Source organism: Alligator sinensis, unplaced genomic scaffold, assembly GCF_000455745.1.
Source record: "Alligator sinensis unplaced genomic scaffold, ASM45574v1 scaffold137_1, whole genome shotgun sequence".
Taxonomy (NCBI): Eukaryota; Metazoa; Chordata; order Crocodylia; family Alligatoridae; genus Alligator; species Alligator sinensis.
Genome location: NW_005842545.1, coordinates 221,639 through 240,164, shown reverse-complemented (window position 1 = coordinate 240,164; position 18,526 = coordinate 221,639). Strand labels below are relative to the sequence as shown.

At 48.3% G+C, this 18,526-nt stretch overlaps 1 protein-coding gene across 1 annotated transcript in view; it reads right to left on the bottom strand.

Moving 5' to 3' along the window:
- WNK3 (WNK lysine deficient protein kinase 3) overlaps positions 1–18,526 on the bottom strand; it is a 65,811-nt gene that overhangs the window by 35,326 nt on the left and 11,959 nt on the right. Inside the window, exons 2-4 of the mRNA XM_025213733.1 lie at positions 10,850–11,451; positions 3,725–3,897; positions 791–1,011 (exon numbers count right to left, since the gene is read on the bottom strand). Coding sequence (XP_025069518.1) covers positions 791–1,011; positions 3,725–3,897; positions 10,850–11,326 — 871 coding nt within the window. The 5' untranslated portion in view covers positions 11,327–11,451. The remainder of the gene's footprint in view (positions 1–790; positions 1,012–3,724; positions 3,898–10,849; positions 11,452–18,526) is intronic.

The window sequence follows — 18,526 nt, the reverse complement described above, 5'->3', positions numbered from 1 at the left end:
CTTAGGAACACTGAGGCAAAGAACTCGTTGAGGAGTTCAGCCTTGTCCCCCCTGTCCGTCACCAATTGCTTCTGCCCATTTAGTAGGGGTCCTATTCCTCCCTGGGCCTTCCTTTTACTCCCTATATATCTAAAAAACAATTTCTTATTATCCTTTACTTGGGATGCCATCCTCAGCTCCATGGTAGCTTTGGCCCGTCTAACTGTCTCCCTACAAGGTTTTATTACCCTCCTAGTGAGAAAGTTCTTCCTAATATCTAACCCGAACTTCCCTTGCTGCAACTTGAGACTATTGCTTCTTGTTCTGTCTTCTCTTCTCCAGACTAAGTAAGCCCAGTTCCCTCAGTCTCTCCTCAGAAGTCATGTGCCCCAGCCCCCTAACCATTTTTGTTGCCCTCTGCTGGACTCTCTCCAACTTGTCCATATCCATTCTGTAGTGGGGTCCCAAAACTGGACACAGTACTCCAGATGTGGCCTCACTAGTGCTGACTAGAGGGGAAGAATCATTTCCCTTGCTCTGCTGGCAACACTCCTACCAATGCAGCCCAGTCTGCTGTTCGCCTTCTTGGTAACAATGGCACACTGTTGGCTCATATTCAGCTTATTGTCCACTGAAACCTCCAGGTCCTATTCTGCAGAGCTGTTGCCTAGCCAGTTAGCCCCAGCCTGTACTGGTACATGGGACTGTTCTGTCCTAGGTGCAGGACCTTCCGTGTTATTGCCCACGTTATGTCATCTGCCATCGGCCCCCCACCCCATCATCAATGCCAGGAATTGGCATCTCCACCTACCAATAACACTCTTGGCAAAAGACGTGCGCATCAGGGTGGCCAGCCCCAGGTCCCCAATCTTCACCGAGCCTGTGGGGCCTGTAATGAAGATGTTGTCACACTTGAGGTCCCGATGAATGATGGGGGGTGTGCGGGTGTGCAAGAAGTGAAGCCCTTTCAGGATCTGCCGGCACCAGCTCCTCAGGACCTTGGGCTTCATCACTTTGAAGCGCTTCAAGTACCTGCGAGCGTGAGGACAAGAAAGGCAGCACCAGGGTCAGACTCAGGGGGTGCAGTTGCCAACCGCCCCGCCCACCTTAATTTCTGCTGAATTAAAACCAACTGCCTAGGAGAGGCAGTGGCATTTCTATTCAGGCAGTAGCTGAGGTAGCCAATTGAAGCCAAGTGTTAGAACTGGGAGACCATAGAATAGATGCCCAGGGAACTTGTAGGCCCTCCATCATTGGAAGTACTCAAGAAAAGGTTGGATTGCCAGTGGTCAGGGATGATCTAGGTATCACTATACCTGTATTTTACTGTGGGGATTTCCCAGGCTTCTGGGCTTTGTTGGTTGCCCCCTCCCCCACATCTTTCTGCTATGTGTCAGAGTAAGCTTCTCTCAGAGGCATTGGAAGTTGGCTGCAGCCTAGGCTGTGGATGGCAACTGGGCTGTGCCAATGCTGCTGCTGGGACTCAAACCTGGAGGTTTCTGGCTAGAGGGTCTGGCCCCTCTGCTCAGGGTCAGACTGATGTTGCTTTTGGATTCAGGAGGGAATTTTACCCCATGGTCAGATTGGTATGGACCGGGGGGGGGGGATTGCCTTCTTTTGTAGTGGAGGGCACAGCCTCTACCTGGGGTATCTGGACTGTACATTAACAACCATTACAGCGATAGGAAATTGGCTGCTGTGGTTCCTCTGTTTTTCCTGTGGCAGGTTCAGGCACAAAGTTTAGGGTTTTTTTCAGGATTGACATTAGTTCTATGAAGAGTCTAGATGACGGGTTTGTCTGGGATGGTTTGGGTAGGGATAGTCCTTCCTCAGGCAGGGTCTTGGACTAGATGTGACCTCTGGAGGTCCCTTCCAGCCCTACCTCTCTATGATGTCTATGGCTCATTGATATCTCCCTGATTCTTGCTAATCTCTTCACTCCACAGATGTGAACAATCCTCTCTCCTTTGAAAGAAACTTGATGTTCTACTAGTCAAGCTATCCTTTCCTCTGCCATGTTGTTCTGTTAGTCACTCCCAGTAATGTCTCTCTTCTGTTTCTGAGCTCTTGAGACGGTTTTTAGCTCTAGCAAAAAGCATTAACTCAGATATGGTCCTATTAACTCAGTGTGGACATGACTGACAGTAAAGTATTGGAGGCGCTGCCATATAAGCATACAGAACTTGGGCTGGAATGGACTTCGAGAGGTCACACCTATTCCAACCCTGTGCCTGATGTAAGATTATCCCTATCATCCCTGTCAAAACATTCAATCTGAGTAAGAGATGTGCATTTATCTATAATGACTACAGGACTAATAATGTGCTATCTTTTGACTATTTTTGCCTAATTTGCGGTTTTTAAATTTAATGTATAATCTAGCAAATCCATGCATATTCCAATAGTTAAGAGGATAACATAAGAACTGACACTGACTGGATCAGACCATAGGTCTACCTTGCCCAGTCTCCCATCTTACATAGTGGCAGAGAGTGGATGCTGAAGAGAAAGTGAACTGGGTCTGACCAGGGTTCTTTCCACTGTTCCTTTCTCACTCACAGCCTCTAGCATTTAAGGTCTTGGAAGTTCTGATTCAGAGGCTGTATCCTTTAAAACTATACCCCACAGGACTAATGACACTACTAGCCTTTGACTATATATAAAGTTTAAAAAACACAGCAACCTAGGCGAGAATAATCTAGAAAATCAGTACATATTCCAATAATTCTATTGTTTTTTGCTTGGATCTTAAAATGAATACTGTAATTAAAGCCCCGCTAACATATTAGTAAAGTTTCTAGTTTCTCTTTAAGTGGAGAAACATACATGTTGTGTTGTATGTGATGAGCCATGCCATCCCAACACCTCACCTTTTTAAAACCATAGATCTACCCATGGGTGGCATATTGTATGCCAGAAAATATGGCATGTGCAGCTGCTGCTCCACTTTGCCACTAGGTGGTGGGAGCATATTTCCTAGCCCCATGTGTCTCAAGCAGGATGCCGTGGCATACTGGGGTGCCCCGAGATCTTTTCAGAGGTGCTGTGGGGGCACCACATGATGTCATCACTGGTAGGGATGCATACAGAACTCACAAGATGAGCCCAGGGATTTCAAATAGGAATCCAGAGTGTTAAAAAACATCCTGACCTGCTGTGGGTTTTCTAGGTGCTTTGCAAGACGCTTTTTTTTTTTCCCTAGGTTGCATTCATTGGTTATTAAGACCTGGCATTTTCTGAGAGTGCCTTGAGCCTAACAAGGGATGCTGTCATACTCTGCCTGCCTTGGGCAAACTGTTATTCCACACCACACTTATACCAAGGTAACTTTTACTCATGTGGTTTTACCCCTGATTTTCTACCTTGGACTTGAGAGTAGAGCCCTATATCTTGCAGTCATCCCTTTGTTTAATACTGGCCTCCATGGCTGATTAAAGCTAAACTTTTGGTATCCAGAGTATCCTGACAGTAAAAAGAAAAAAAGTCAGTAAAAATGTTTGCGGACTGTCAGTGAAAAAAATAATAAATAAAAATTATTGTGCTTGCAACCCTAAATATTGCCCTGAAATCAAGGACTGTCCCAGGACATCTGGGCTGGCTGGATGCTATGGGAACAAGCTTGTGAGGCCCCTGGGTTGGATCAAAAGAGCAAGGGTAGATTAACATCAAAAGAAAACCACTAGCTCAACTACACCTGGAGTGGGGGAGAAAGAATGGGGGTGAAGAGGGAGGGGGAGAGACTCACGTCTTCAGTGTCCCAGATGTCATAAGCTCGGTGACCAAGACGATGCACTTCTTCCCCTTCACTGTGGACTCCCATGAGTCATAGAAGCGGACAATATTGGGGTGTTGCAAACCTTTCAACATCTCTGCTTCTTCCTTGAACCTCTGCTGTTCGGCTTTGGTCAGCTTCCTGTCCTGGAGAGGGGAGAATAGTCACAGTATCGTACCAACTGGAAGCTGCGGGGGGTGGAATCCTGCATAAGGCTGGTTAGTTAGAACAGTGAAGCAGTGGAATAGATGCCCAGGGAAGTTGTGGACTTTCCATCCATGGAAGTGCTCAAGAAGAGGATGGACAGCCATGGGTCAGGGATGATTTAGCAGAGTGATGCCTAAATTCTACTATGGCGATTTCCTAGGGTTCTGGGCTTTCCCCTCCTCCCCACCTTTCTGCTACATGTATTGGGGTGTGTTTAAGTCTCCCTCAGAGGAACTGAGTGTTGGCTGCAGTCCAGGCTGGGGATGGTGACTGGGCTGTGTCAATGCTCATGCTGGGACTCCAACCCAGGAGGTTTCTGGCTAAGGGTCTTGCCCCTCTACTCAAAGTCAGACCAATGGCACCTGTGGGCCAGGGATTAAGCACCCCTGCTAGCTGGAGCAGGCCAGTGAATATCTCTCAGGTTGTGTTCAGCTCAAGCATCTTCTACCAAAGCATGCAGCCTTGACCTAAAGCCATCATGAGATGGGGGAAAATATCCACCTTTTCTATTGGGAACCTGTTTTCAGTCACCCATGCCATTAAAAACTGAGGCTTTATTTGCATCTTTGTGGCTTAAAATAATGCTGGAAGGGACCTCCAGAGGTCACATCTAGTCCAAAACCCAGCTTGAGGCAGGACCATCCCTGTCCAAATGAGCCCAGACAAATCCACTGTCCAAACTCTTCATAAAACTACTGTCCATCCTGCCACAATACCAGACATCACACCCAACCCTGCCACAGAGAGGTGGGACCACAGCAAACATCCTGCTGCTGTAAATGATTGTTAGTATATGTTCCAGAGATCCCAGGTAGAGTCATACCCCCACCACCAAGGAAGCCAAGCCCCATGAGTCCATATCAATTTGCCCAGGGGGGTCAAATTCTTTCCTGACCCCAAATGCGGCATCAGTTAGACCCTGAGCAGGGGGACAAGAACCTTTAGCCAGGAGCCTCAAGGTTTGAGTCCCAGCAGGAGCATTGGCACAGCTCAGTCACCATCCCGAGCCTGGGCTTCAGCTGACACTCAATGCCTCTGACAGAGGCTTAACACCCCGCCCCCCACTATTTAGGGTCAGGAAGGAATATTACCCCAGGTCAGATGGTATGAACTAAGGAGGGCGGGGAGGGGCGGGGGTGTTCTGCCTTCCTGTGTAATAGTGGGCACGGCCTCTAACTGGGATCTCTTGAACTTATATAACAACCTTTATTAGGAGCAGATCACTAGCTGTCATGGTTCTGCTTTCCCTGGGACAGGTTGGGGTATGATGTCTGATGTTATATCAGGGTAGACAGTCACTTGATCATGAGGTTAGATGACTGATGTGTCGGGGATGGTTTGAATAGGGATGATCCTGCCTCAGGCAGGGTGTTGGACTAGATGTGACCTTTGGAGGTCCCTTCCAGCTCCACATCTCTAAGATTTCTTTGAAACATGTATGTTGTGTTGTATGTGATGATACCATTTACAGCCCCTTTTCTAACATCCTAGATATACCCATGGCAGGATAGAGATTGGTTTTGAAAAAACATTCCATGATCGTTAAAAAAAATACCCGTTTAGCAAAGAAATAAAGACAAAAATACTGAGGCATTTCAACAGACCTCTGAGAAGTTACTGGGATAAAGAGGCATCTTCCTACAGAAATCTGGCACTTCCAGTTTAAAATCTAGGCCCCACAGCTACTTTGCCTACATATATGGACAGATCATAGGTTTATCGGAATGGTGGGCTGGAATACACCTCATGAGGTCACACTGACCTCAGCCCCCTGTTCCAGGCAGGATGCCTGACAAAACCATCTCCGCCTAGAGTTTGTCCAACTTGCTCTTGGACTTCTCCAGAGATGGAGACTCCACTGCATCTCTGGGCAGCCTGTTCCTATGCTTGACCTCCTTCAGAGGAAGCAAGTTCCTCCTTATCTGCAGCCTTAGTTTTCTCTGCTGCAGCTTGAGGCCACTGCTCCTAGTCCTGCCCCTCACAGCCACAGAGAAAAGCCCATTTCCATTCTCTCAGTTATTGCCCTTTATGCTTTCCTATAATCATACAATTCAAGATGGGATCCTAGGGATGTTGTGCTGGAATGGGCCCCATGAGGTCACCTTGATCCCACCCCCTACTCCAGGCAAAATTGTCTCCATCTAAACCATCCCAACCCAGTGTCTATCCAACCTGCTCTTGGACATCTCCAGGGATGGGGACACCACAGCACCACAACTGGATCCAATGTTTGACCACACACAGTCAGCAAGTTTTTCCTCATCTCCAGCTCCAGTTTTCCTGCTTGAGGCTGTTGCTCCTAGTCCTGTTCCCTGCAGCCATACAGGGACTGTGGGATCTCTCTTTTTCCATCCTTCAGGGATGGAAAGGCTATGGTTCAATCCTCCCTCCATCTTCTCTTCTCCAGATTCCATCCCCTGAGCTCTTCTAGCCTGTCCCCATCAGTCTTACTTCCCAGGCCTCTAAATCAGGGGTTGTCATCCTTTTTTAATAAGTGTACCCCTGGTGGCCGGACACAGAGCGGTGTGGGGAGTGGGGGGTGGCACATGGCTGGATGTGGAATGGTGGCAGCATGGGGTGGTGGGTGGCAGTGGCAGCTGCTGCATGCGAGCTTCCCTTCCCCTGGCTAAAATCCGGCCGGCCAGGCAGCACCTGTGCAGCCTGCAAAGGGGCACCACTGGCCTCGCCCCCCCCCAGCTCTGCGCCTGGGAGGTGGCAGCACAGGGTGGTGGGTGGCAGCACTCCATCCCCACCCACCTGCACATACCCCCTAGGGCCTTCCCAAGTCCTGGTTGACAAACCCTGCTTTAAATCCTCTCTAGCCTCTCTGGCATAGCCCTTCAGGGATTGGATGACTGTGATCAAATCCTATCCCCTTGGTTTTCTCTCCTCCAGATGAAATAATTCTAGTTCTTTCATCTTTTTCTCCTAAGCTTCTCCTCCTGTCAAAACTATCCTGGCCCATTGGGCCCTTCTGAGTTTTTTGCAACTGAAGTATTACCCTTATTGTATTTTCTTCGTCAACCAAAGAGTGAAAGCAAAGAGTTGGCATTTTCTGAGGAGGGCCTTGGGGCTAACAAAGGGTGTCTGGAGCCCGAGAGCACTCCTCAATGTGTCACGACCATCCTGTCCTCTTCTCCACTTGCTAGAGAGTTCCTGTACCCAGGATGTTCTTTGTATCAACAGCCAATTCAGAACCAGCCTGACTCCCTTGCAAGGAAGTTTGATCAAGGGCTGAATGGTTCTTCTATAAAAGAAAGCCAGTTTTTCTTGCAGGTCACTTTGAGAATGCACCATGTAATCTCTCCCTCATCAATAAACCAAAGTAAACATGCAGACACTTAAATGAGCTGATGGCTGAGAAAGTAGCCAAAAGGCAAAGGGTCAAGGTTGTCATCTTTTTGTTTTCACCTGTACTTCTAGTAGGAAAGACAATGAGAACCAGGAAGGAGTATGGACAAAGGGCTGAAAGTATTTATCAGGGGATTAAATCTAGTACAGATCCTTCCTCGTGTAGGTTACAAGGCTCCTTGCATGGCCGAGTCAAAATTAAGCAAAAAAACCCAGAAAAGACAATTAATCTTTCATGGCCCAGCTACCAGACTACAGTGAGGTAGTGGAATAGATGCCCAGGGAAGTTGTGGACTTGCCACACTGGAGGGGTTCAAGAAGAGGTTGGACAGCCACCAGTCAGGGATGATCTAAGTATCGTGAAGCCTATATTCTACTATGGGGATTTTCCAGGCTTCTAGGCTTTGCTGGTTGCCTGCTCTTGCTGCTACGGGTGTTTTTAAGCCTCCTTCAGAGGCACTGGTTGTTGGCTGCAACCCAGGTTGAGGATGGTAACTGGGCTGATCCAATGCTCCTGTTGGAACTCAAACCCAGAGTATCCCGGCTAGAGTCTTGCCCTCTGGGTCAGACTGATGTCACATTTGGGAGCAGGAAGGACTTTTATCCCCTGGTTAGATTGGTATGAACTGGGAAGGGGGATGGGTGTTGCATTCCTCTGTAGTGGGGGCATGGCCTCTACCTGTGATCTGTGGAGCATATATTAACAACCTTCGACAGAAGCAAAATGTTAGCTGCCATGGTCCCCCTGCTTTCCCTGTGGCAGTTTTGGTTGTCATGTCTTATGTCAGGGGTTGTCAGTAGTTTTATGAAGAGTTTAGATGACAGATTTGTCTTGATGGTTTGGATTGCTTTGAGCATGGGGTTGAACTAGAGGTGACCTCTGGAGATCCCTTCCAGCCTGATGTCACTATGATTTCTCTATGATTATCAAATGCCTTTTCTTTACCAAGCAACATAAATCTATTGGGACCTGTTACAGGCACTTTGATATCTCTTATGGGAAGGAAATGCTCTCTGAGCACAGACCATGAAATGACTGTATTTTCCTTGTATACAACACACCCCAGAATATAAGACACCTGACTCTGTGGGGTCTCCCAGCCTTCTGCGGAGCCATTAGTGTGGGCTGAGCCTTGAGAAGACACCTGCATCTGATGTAGCAGCTCCTTGAGCTGTCAGAGAGTCTGTCCAACCTGCCTTTGCACTTCTCCAAGGATGGAGACTCCACCATGTCTCCAGGCAGCTCGTTCTCATGCTCAACCTCCTTCAGAGGCAGCAAGTTCCTCCTCATCCCCAGCCTCAGTTCCCTTGCTACAGTTTGAGGACACTGCTCCTAGTCCTGTCCCCCATGGCCAAAGAGAAAAACCCATCTCTGTCCTGTCACCCCCTTCCTGCTTTCTCATAGTCCTATGATCTGAGAAGGCATCATGGGGATGTTGCGCTGGAAGGGGTCTTAGGAGATCACCTCAACCCCAGCCCCCTGGCTCCAGGCAGGATCATCCCTGACTAAACCATCCCAGTCCAGTGTCCACCTGTGACAGGGCACTTAGCGTGCCTGTCAGTTTAAGAGGAGAGAATGATCTAGAAAAAGCTCAGGTAATAATCAAGGAAGACACCTGTGGGAAGGGGCTGCACTTGAGGTATATATAAATTCAGGGCCTTAGGTAGATGGGCAATCTTACCCTAGCAGCTGACAGGGAAGATGCTCCTGAGCAGGCTGCTGAGTCAGTGACTCTGGCTCACACCAACTACATCCATGGGTGTGTGGCCTTAGGTCCAGCAGAACCACCAGCATGTAGCCTTAGGGCTGGGAAACAGCTGGTGGTTTGTGGAAGGGACTATGTGGAGGTAAGGAGGTCCCAGCTGGCCCAGAAAAGAGAAGCCAGAGGGCTCAAAAAGAGAGCAGAGGGCCCAGGGAGTAGGTAGGGCCAGGGTGCCCATATGTCTCACTGGCCTAGAAGTGGGGCCAGGGCTCAGGAAAGGCCAAAAGTCAAGGAGGACCACAGCCAGAGACTGGCAGGGCTAGAGAGCCCATGGGTCTCAACTGGCCTAGGAGCGAAGCCAGGATCTAAGGAGAAGGACCGAAAGCCAGTGGGGCCACAGCTGGAGATTGAAGGGCCCAGAGTGGCTCATAGAGGGGCTGGCATAAGAACAAATGGAGCCAAGAGCCTGTAGGGGCAGTTATAATCCAATTAGTATGTGTGACATCTGTGAGGCATGGGTACTGGGGAGGACAGAGCCCATATAATTAGCCCTTCAGGTGGAGAGCAGAGACAATGTGAGGAGTGTAAGATCAAGCATGGGAAACCCTGGGGCAGCCTGTCTTTTTCAAAAAGATGAATACAACAAGGCATGGCAGGAAAGTGGAAAGGGAGATTGGCCAAAAGCGAGTGAAGCTGACAAGGTCTGAGGGGGCTCCAGGGGCATCAGGGACACCCCTGGAGTAGGATCTTGTTACACCACCCAACCTACTCTTGGACATCTCCAGGGATGGAGATTCCACCACTTCTCTGTGGAGATTCTACAACCTGTTCCAATGCTTTACCTCCCTCAGAGGCAGCAAGTTCCTCCTCATTTCCAACCTCAGTTTGCCATGCCGCAGCTTGAAGCCACTGCTCCTAGTCCTGTCCCCCATGGCCACAGATAAAAGCCCATCTCCATCTTTTCTGTCATCATCCTTCAGGGATGGGAAGGTGGTAATCTAACCCCCCCACCAGCTTCTCTTCTCCAGACTCAACCCCTTGAGCTCTTCCAGCCTGTTCTCATCAGTCCTACTTCCCAGACCCCTAAATCATCTCCATCCTCTCTGGCACTGGCCTTCAAGAAGGCTGTAATCCAATCCCCATTCCAACATCACTTCTCCAGACTCAATCTCCCAAGATCATTCAGCCTGTCCCCATCAGGGTCAGAGGGTGGCCAGAAGCTGGAACAGGCTGCCAAGAGAGGTGGTAGTAATCACCCAACTTGGAGGTCTTCAAGAGGAAGCTAGATAGGCACCTGGCTGGGGTCATCTGATCTCGGTCCTTTTCCTGCCTAGGGCAGGGGGTCGGACATGATGATCCTTCGGGGTCCCTTCCAACTCTACAATCTATGAATCAATCCTACTTCCCAGGCTCCTCATCATTTGGGTCTGTCTGCACTGGACTCTTTCCAACATGTCCACCTCCTTCCTGATGTGCAGGGCCCGAGACTGGACATGGGACACCAATGCCAAACAGAACAGGAGAATCCATGCCTTTGATTTGCTCCTGTTAATAAAATCCATGAGGCTCTTGAGTTTTTTGTTTGTCAATAAGGGCACAGCAGGTAGTGGTGGTAAGACATGGAGGGTGTAGAAGCTCCATATCTTGCGTCTCCAGCCACGGCCAGCCCCCATACCAAGTGCAGACATACCACACAGCCAAGAGGTCTCATCTCTGGCCTTTCTACCTCTCCCCGCCGAAATCTGTTAGCCGGGAGCTGGAGTTTTTAAAGGAAGCATGTGTTCAACACTGTCCCCCGCCCACCTCCCACACCTGCCCCATAGAGCAAGGCACACACCTGAAGTTCGCACCATGCCACTTCCACCCACGTCTCCGTGTCCAGCCCTTTGAAAACTGTCTTGAAAGCCCCGCGGCCCAGCTCAATGTCGAACTTGAGGAACCGGCCACCAGGGGAGGTGGCCACAGCTTTCATCTCTGCCTCCTCCTCGATCTCCTTTTTGGTCTTCTCCTTATGGGGCTCTGAAGAAGCTTTGGGGCCTGGCTCACTCTTGGCATCCTGTCCAGCTAGGAGAAGGCCAGTGGAGAAATGTTCTTCTGGCTGGGCACCTGGCCCCAACTGGTCTCGTTCCTCTGTGATCTCCACACTCTTGCGAAAGAAGCGCTTCCTTTCCGTAGGGCCCCCACTAGAAGCTAGGGAGTGGGCAGGCTCCTTGTCCTCCATGGTCAAAGTGGTCTCTGCCATGAGGATGTCGCCTTCCAAGGAGACACCTCTTTGGGGCTTCTCAGGCTCTTCTGCGCCGGAGTCTGTGGCCATGACTAACCATGTGGGCCCCTCCAGGGAACCCAGGGGAGGGTGTTTGCTCAGTTTTCCCTTCACAATGCCGGGTGCATCGTGATGTTAGCAGCGTTGGTTTCCTACTGGAGTGTCCCCATGGCAACCTGCGGAGGAGGGGGAAGAGGGGTGGGGGAGGAAGAGGAGGAGGAGGCAGAAAAGAAGATTTGTTTCCAGGAGGTGAAAGCCACTGAGACTGCAAAATGATCTCCAGGTTGGGGTGGGGGCTCTATATAAGAAACTCATTATAAAGCCACAACCCACCCATCTCCCTCCAGCTTAGCCCCCAATTCCAGCTTTGCAAACCCCTGCTTACCGTACCTTCTAGCGCACAACCCCCCCCACCACCCCCGGCAACTCATAGGAACATATGGACTGCCACTGACTGGGTCAAACCCTAGGTCCATCTTGCCCTGTCTCCTGAGTCATATGGCCGCAGAGAGCAGATGCTGAAAAAGAAAGTGAGCTGGATCTGATGAGGGTTTTTTCCCCTGTTCCTTTCTTACTTGCAGCCTCCAGCATTGAAAGTCTGGGGAATTCCGATGCAGAGGCTGCACCCCTCACTCCCCTGCTCAGTACCTACTGTCTAGCCCCTTGGTGACTGGCTAAACTCTCAGCTTCCACCACATCTGGTAGCAACGAACTCTACCCTTTTAATGACACGCTGAAGGAAAGAGAACTGCCTTGTGTTAGTTTTAAACTGACAACCTGCTAGCTTCATGTGGTGAACCATTGTTCTTGTCTGGTGAGGGACAGTCCATAACAAATCCCTACTGACTTCCTCTTTGCTATTTAGTGTTTTGGAAACCCTCATCATGTCCCCCCTCAAGTGTTATTTTTCTAAACTAAGCAGACCTGTCTGTCTGTCTATCTAAACCACACTCTATCCATCCATCCCTCCATCTATCCACCCCACACTCTGTATCCATTTCTCTGACTATCCACCCCATACTATCTCTCCATTTATCCATGCTACACTCCATCTATCCCACACTCCATCCATTTCTCAATCTGCTCACTACACACTCTCTATCCATTTCTCTCTCCTTCTGTCCACTCTCACTCTTATTTGTCCATATATTCACCCCACATTCTTATCTGTTGATCTATCCACCCCCTACACTCTATCCCTACCAACTCCCTGTTTACCATATTTTCACACAAAACATGTCGCCAATTCTCTACTTATTGTACTTTATAGCATGCAACTTGACCCCTAACTCCCTGTTTACCACACTTTCCAGCACATAATACACACCCCCCATCCCCGCCCCAACTCCCTCCTTACTGTATGGAGGAAGTACACAACATGCCTCTGCTCCAACCCCAAGGAAACAAGCATCTAGTTTCTGAAAGGTGGAATGAGGAAAAGAAAGGATCTTCCCTTGCCTGGAGGAGGAAAAAGAGAGATCCCACAGTCAGCAGCTAGGCAACCCTGTGTGTAGCACTCAGAATCATAGAGAAGTTGGGCTGGAAGGGACCTTTTGAAGTTATCTAGTCCTGTGGTTCTCAACCTTTTTTGTACCAGGATCCATTTGCAAACATGGATGACCAGTCCTGACCCAGTGCCACTCACACCCTACCTGCTGTTCCCCATGCCCAGGTCCAAGCCCCACCTAGTGCACGGGGTAGGGGGTAGCCCCCAAGCAGCCCCTAACAGGCTGGAACTCTGATAGCCTGCAAGGGAAAAAACAGTTTCCCCATGTTTTTCTTCTTTAAAGGAGAATCCATTTTTAAAGATTGTTCGCAACCTTCTCATATATTCTTGTGATCCACTTTTGGGTTGCAACCCACAGGTTGAGAAACGCTGATCTAGTCCAACACCCACCCAGAGGCAATATTATCCCTATCTGAACCATTCTATACAAAGCCAGTTTTGACCCTGACACAACCCCAACACATCGCACCTGAAGCTGTCACCAGTAAAACAGAGGGAACAACCATGGTCAACATCCTGCTGTGGCAAAAGTTGTTAACATATTTTTCACTTTACTTTCATTCCCCTCCACCCCCAGTAGAGGCCTAAGCAGCAGAAGTGACATTTACCACATTTCCTTGATTATAATGCACAGCCTGACTTCCAGTGACTGAATTTTTTGTGGAGGAAAGGGCACATTATAAACCCTTTGTCAGGCTGAGGAAACGTCTACAGATGGTCACGCTTCCTCAGCCTGATGAAGGGTGTTTGTGCCTGAAAGCTGCTAAGAAGAATTTTTCAAACTATTTGAGTTGGTCTGATAAAAGATTTCAGATTTATCCAAAGAACCTTGTCTGACATTATAAATGAGACATTACAGCATGGAGGTCAGGGGGCAGTCTCTGAATTAGAACATCCTAGATCTCCCAAAGCTGGAAGCTGCAATGGGAGAAGAGAAGGGAGTCAGAAAGACTGCTTCCCCAGCATCACTGACCATGTAGGAGACAGAACTATGAACCATACAGGCATGGCAGGATGGGGCCCTCTATAGAGATGCCATATTGTCTCATGTATGACACACCCAAAATACAAGGCACATTGTTTTTTAAAAGAAAAATGAAGAAAAATATTTTCCTGAGTTAGATGTACATAAAGCAGGGACAGAGCTTCGTCTTTGACTTATTTGTCCTCCCTTTCCTGCTTAACTCAAGCTGAAAGCCTAACTGCTGCTGAAAATTGGTCTCCAAGGGTGGATCCAAGATTCTGAGAAAAGAGCTAAAATCTCTAAGGCTGTGAAATATAAGTAGGGAGACCAGAAGCAGTTAGCAGACAGAATCACCATCACCATCCCCAGCCTGGGCTGCAGCCAATACCCAATGACCCTGAGGAAGGCTTCAAAACATTCTGACATATAGCAGCAACAGGGGGTGGGGTAGAATTCTCTCCCAATCCATACAGCAACCAAAGTATACTCAAGGTGACCTAGCAACCTTCACCCTATTCAAAACACCCCAAACACATCCATTGTCTAACCCAGGGCTTGTGGGCCAAATCAAGCCCTCCATACCAGGTCATCCAGCCCATGGGTACATGGAGAGCCCCACAGGGCATGGCCCTGTGCAGTAGATTAGGAGTGCAGGGCGGCACAGGGCCTGATCCTGGCATGTAGGTGAAGGTGGAGCTAGTGTGGGGCTCAGGCCCCAGTCCTGGCATGTGGCAGAAGGAACGTGGGTCCCTAGCAGGGGAGGATTCTGGGAAGGGTCATGGGTGCAGTCACACCCCACCTTCCCTTGATTCCTCATCCAGCCAAAGTTTAAAGCCAACTACTTGGCAGCAATAGTGGCATTTCTATGCTAGTCTTACTTCTGCAACGCTGCTAGCTGTTTGCTTCTCCTAGTAACATAGCTTCCATTCACAACCTAGTTTTTAACTCAAACTAGAAACACAAACTCATGGGTGGAAACATTAACTCAGCTCCCTAGCTCAGGTGTGGAAATCACTTTTAGTGAAGCATTGGAGGTGCTGGCAAGACACGCAAAATGGTGAGATTTTGTTTAATGAATCTGCCTTTCTTTGGACCTTTCCTAATTCTCCCATTCTACCTTCCTGCTTATTTTCTTCCCCAACATCCTTCTTCAGATGCAGACACCAGCCCTCAGGGGCTACCTTTTCAGACACAACCTCATCGTAATCCCAGGGCCCAAGAGACTTGTGGGAGCAGATGAGCATGGCCAGAGATTGGAAAGAGCCCATTATCGCATCTCATTACTTAATGTTCTCCTGCTCTGGCTGATTAAATGTGCTTTCATTGAACACCCCCCTTCTTCTGAACCTGAGTAAACTCATAACCACAGGCAGAGTTTGGAGCAGTAGTGGTTGCTGGACAAAACCTGGGATGACTTGAGATGTGACTGAGCTGTGCCAATGCTCCTGCTGGGACTCAAACCTGTAGGGTCCTGGCTAGAGGGTCTTGCTCCTCTGCTCAGGGTCAGACCAACACCACATTTGGAAGAAGGAAGGAATTTGATCCCCTGGTTAAATTGGTATGGACTTGGGGGAGGGGGTTGCTTTCTTCTAGCAGGGGTCACAGCCTCTACCTGGGATCTCTTGAGAGTATATTAATAACTTTTACAGCAGCAGGACATTGGCCACTGTGGTCCCCCTGCTTACTTGTGGCAGATTCAGATGTGATGTCTGGTGCTGTGTCAGGATGGATGGTAGCTTTACAAAGAGGTTGAAAAATGAATTTTTCTGGGATGTTTTGGTTAGGGCTGATCCTGCCTCAGGCAGGGGGTTGGACTTGGCCTCTGGAGGTCTCCTTCAGCCTGAATTATCTATGATTCCATGAGGGCCCTGCCAGCCTGGCTTTGCTGCAACTCTGTGATTCTCTGCAGGGAAATTAATAAAATTAAAGCCGCTTCTGAATCTCTGGATGCCTTCCACAGCCAGACAATCTCTAAGCAAGGGGAGGTGGCATGTTTTTGGCACAGAGTTTCTTGCCCGGTTCATTTCTGGCTAAGCCAAAAAAGGAATTACAGGCTTAAATCTGTTGTCTTTGGATCTGAGCAGTCTTGGTGGGGAGGGAAGGGAGAGACCTAGGTTAGAAGGATATGCCTCCTATCTGGTTTGGGAAGGCAGAAGCTGGGTTTGCTTCCTAAACACCCCTCATCCTTTTTTATGGCACTGAGTGTGTTATTACATCCTTCTCACAGATGCTCTGCTCCCTCTGGCAGCCCAGTCTGAATCACAATGATTAGCATGTGAGAGATATACCCTCTTTTTCCCATCCTGGAGCCAGGGACAGCACCCAGGCATCCAAGTTCCCACTCCTCCCGGTTCAGCTATGAAACATCACAACTCCATTCTTCTCTGTTCTAACTAAAGAATCATCTGAAGCTTCTGTACAGATTTCCAATTTCTCATTTTATCCCTGACCTCTTTCATTGGCTATTCAGCAATGGACCATGACCCAGGTAATAATCACCCCAAGAAGAAATACAGGTATATACAGTTTTCCCTCACTTTATGCTGCACATGTGTTCCTGGAAAATGGAGCATAACTCGAATTTGCATAAAGGGAACCCACTTTACAATGGAACAAATAGGGATACGTTCCAAGATTTTGACTGTGCTGACCGCCAGACCTATTTCTACCATTTTTACAAGACAATTTTGGTGCTCACCAACAGCATACAATACACACAAGCACAGGGCACTATCATAATGGGGATGGCAACTACAGAAATATGTGTTGCAGACGAGCAAGGAGCACAGATCCACACAGGAGACTATATTTTGTTGCACATCACTCCCACAATGCACTGCACAAAGCAGCTGACCGCAGGCTTTCACCACACTGATTGCATAAGAGTGAATTTACCTCGCATATAACAAATTTTTGGTATAAAAAGGGTCATTGCATAAGAGCGAATTTGCACATACAGAACTCACATAAAGCGAGGGAAACTTGTATACATACAGTGTGTATGTGCATACAAACACACACACATACTTTATGGGGTGGGGGGAAGAGAGAGAGAAAGAGATAAATATGTATATCTATACAGACCTATGTAAATATAAATTTAGATAAATAAGGATTAGATAAATCTACATAGGCCTACATAGATATATCTAACCTCTATATGTCTATGTGCGTGCATGCATGTGTGCATATGCACACATATATGTAAATACATTTACTGAGTACAATGTAAAAATGGATAGATACATAAGAGTTAGATACATTTACATAAATCTATGTAAATATATCTAAACCCTATATATCTGTGTGTACACACACAAACACACACGTAGATATATCTGTACAGATCTATATAGATATATCTAACCTCTCTACCTAGCAATATATATTTATCTACATACAGTTATATAGATGTATCTAATCCCTATATGTTCATGTGTGTGTACACACACACACACACACACACACACACATACAGATATATCTACATAGATCTTTTTGAGCATGAAATACTAGGTTGGAGCCTTCTCAGGCTTTCCCCACAGACCTGCCTTTTACATTTCAGTGTGTATAATTACTACAAACTCTGCTGAGAAATGTATAGCTTTCCAAGTTTCAAAGCCTTCTAAGTAGGGGCCCCCTCCATGGCCTCCTTCCAAAGAAAACTGGCTGGAGGCCAACGTAGCAATCCCATTCCTTCACCAATCAAACATATCCATCTCCAGGGGACATGGGGTGAAAGATACAGATGCAGAGAAAGAACAACTTGCTTTCTCTGTGAGACGGTAACACACCCACTGACTTCCCACTGGCTGCTTCTTCCACCACCTTCACTGCTGATTCCCTTGTGTTTGTTGGTGGTGGGGGGATAGAAATACTCCTGTGAATGAGCTAGAAGGGACAGGAGGATGGTCCTGGGGCTCCATCAACACATGCTGGTGGTCTGTGTGACCCATTCTGTGCCACCAATACCCCATATGACCACAGTCAACTCAGTCTGGCTGATAATTCTTGGTCAGCAGGGCCCTTCAGTCACAGAAAAGTTGGGCTAGAAGGGACCTCCAGATACAGATAAATACAATAGACTATCCAATTGCCCATCAAGAATGACAGGGGGTGGGCAGGGACAGAGCCCACTCCCCCTTCTCTTCTGCTGTTTAGGGTCCAGGCCGGCTCCTCTCCCCCACCCCATGTTGGACCCAGGCCCACTCCCCTCTGCCACCCCCCGCCATGTTACCTGCAGGGAGCAGGGTGGGGGGGCTGCAGGGGCAAATCTTGTCCCCTCCTTCTGTCTGCTCTGTTGCTGCCGCCTCCAGGGAGCAGGGTGGGGGAGGCAAGGCCAACTGTGCTGGCCTCGCACCCCCCGCTCTATCCCCCGTGTCCCCACCATCATGGCAGCAGGGTGCCACCTGTTAGAACACTTCTTCACGCTCTGATTGTCTGTTTGTCAGCCAATCAGAGCATGAATAAAGCATTATGGACAGACAGACAGACAGACTTAGGCTTTTATAATATTAGAATAATAAAAGTAAGACAGATATCTGGGGATTAGATATATCTACATAGAGCTATGCAGTTATATCTAACCCCTATATAGTGTGTGGGGGGGTATATACACGCATGTGCACACACATGTAAATAGATCTACCTAGATCAGGGGTGTCCAACCTTTTTGAATGTGGGGCCGGATCACAAACTTTTTATCACCCAGTGGGCCCGCGAGCCATATTCAAAGACCTCACAGGAAGTGGTATCACATCAGGAAGTGATGTCACGATCA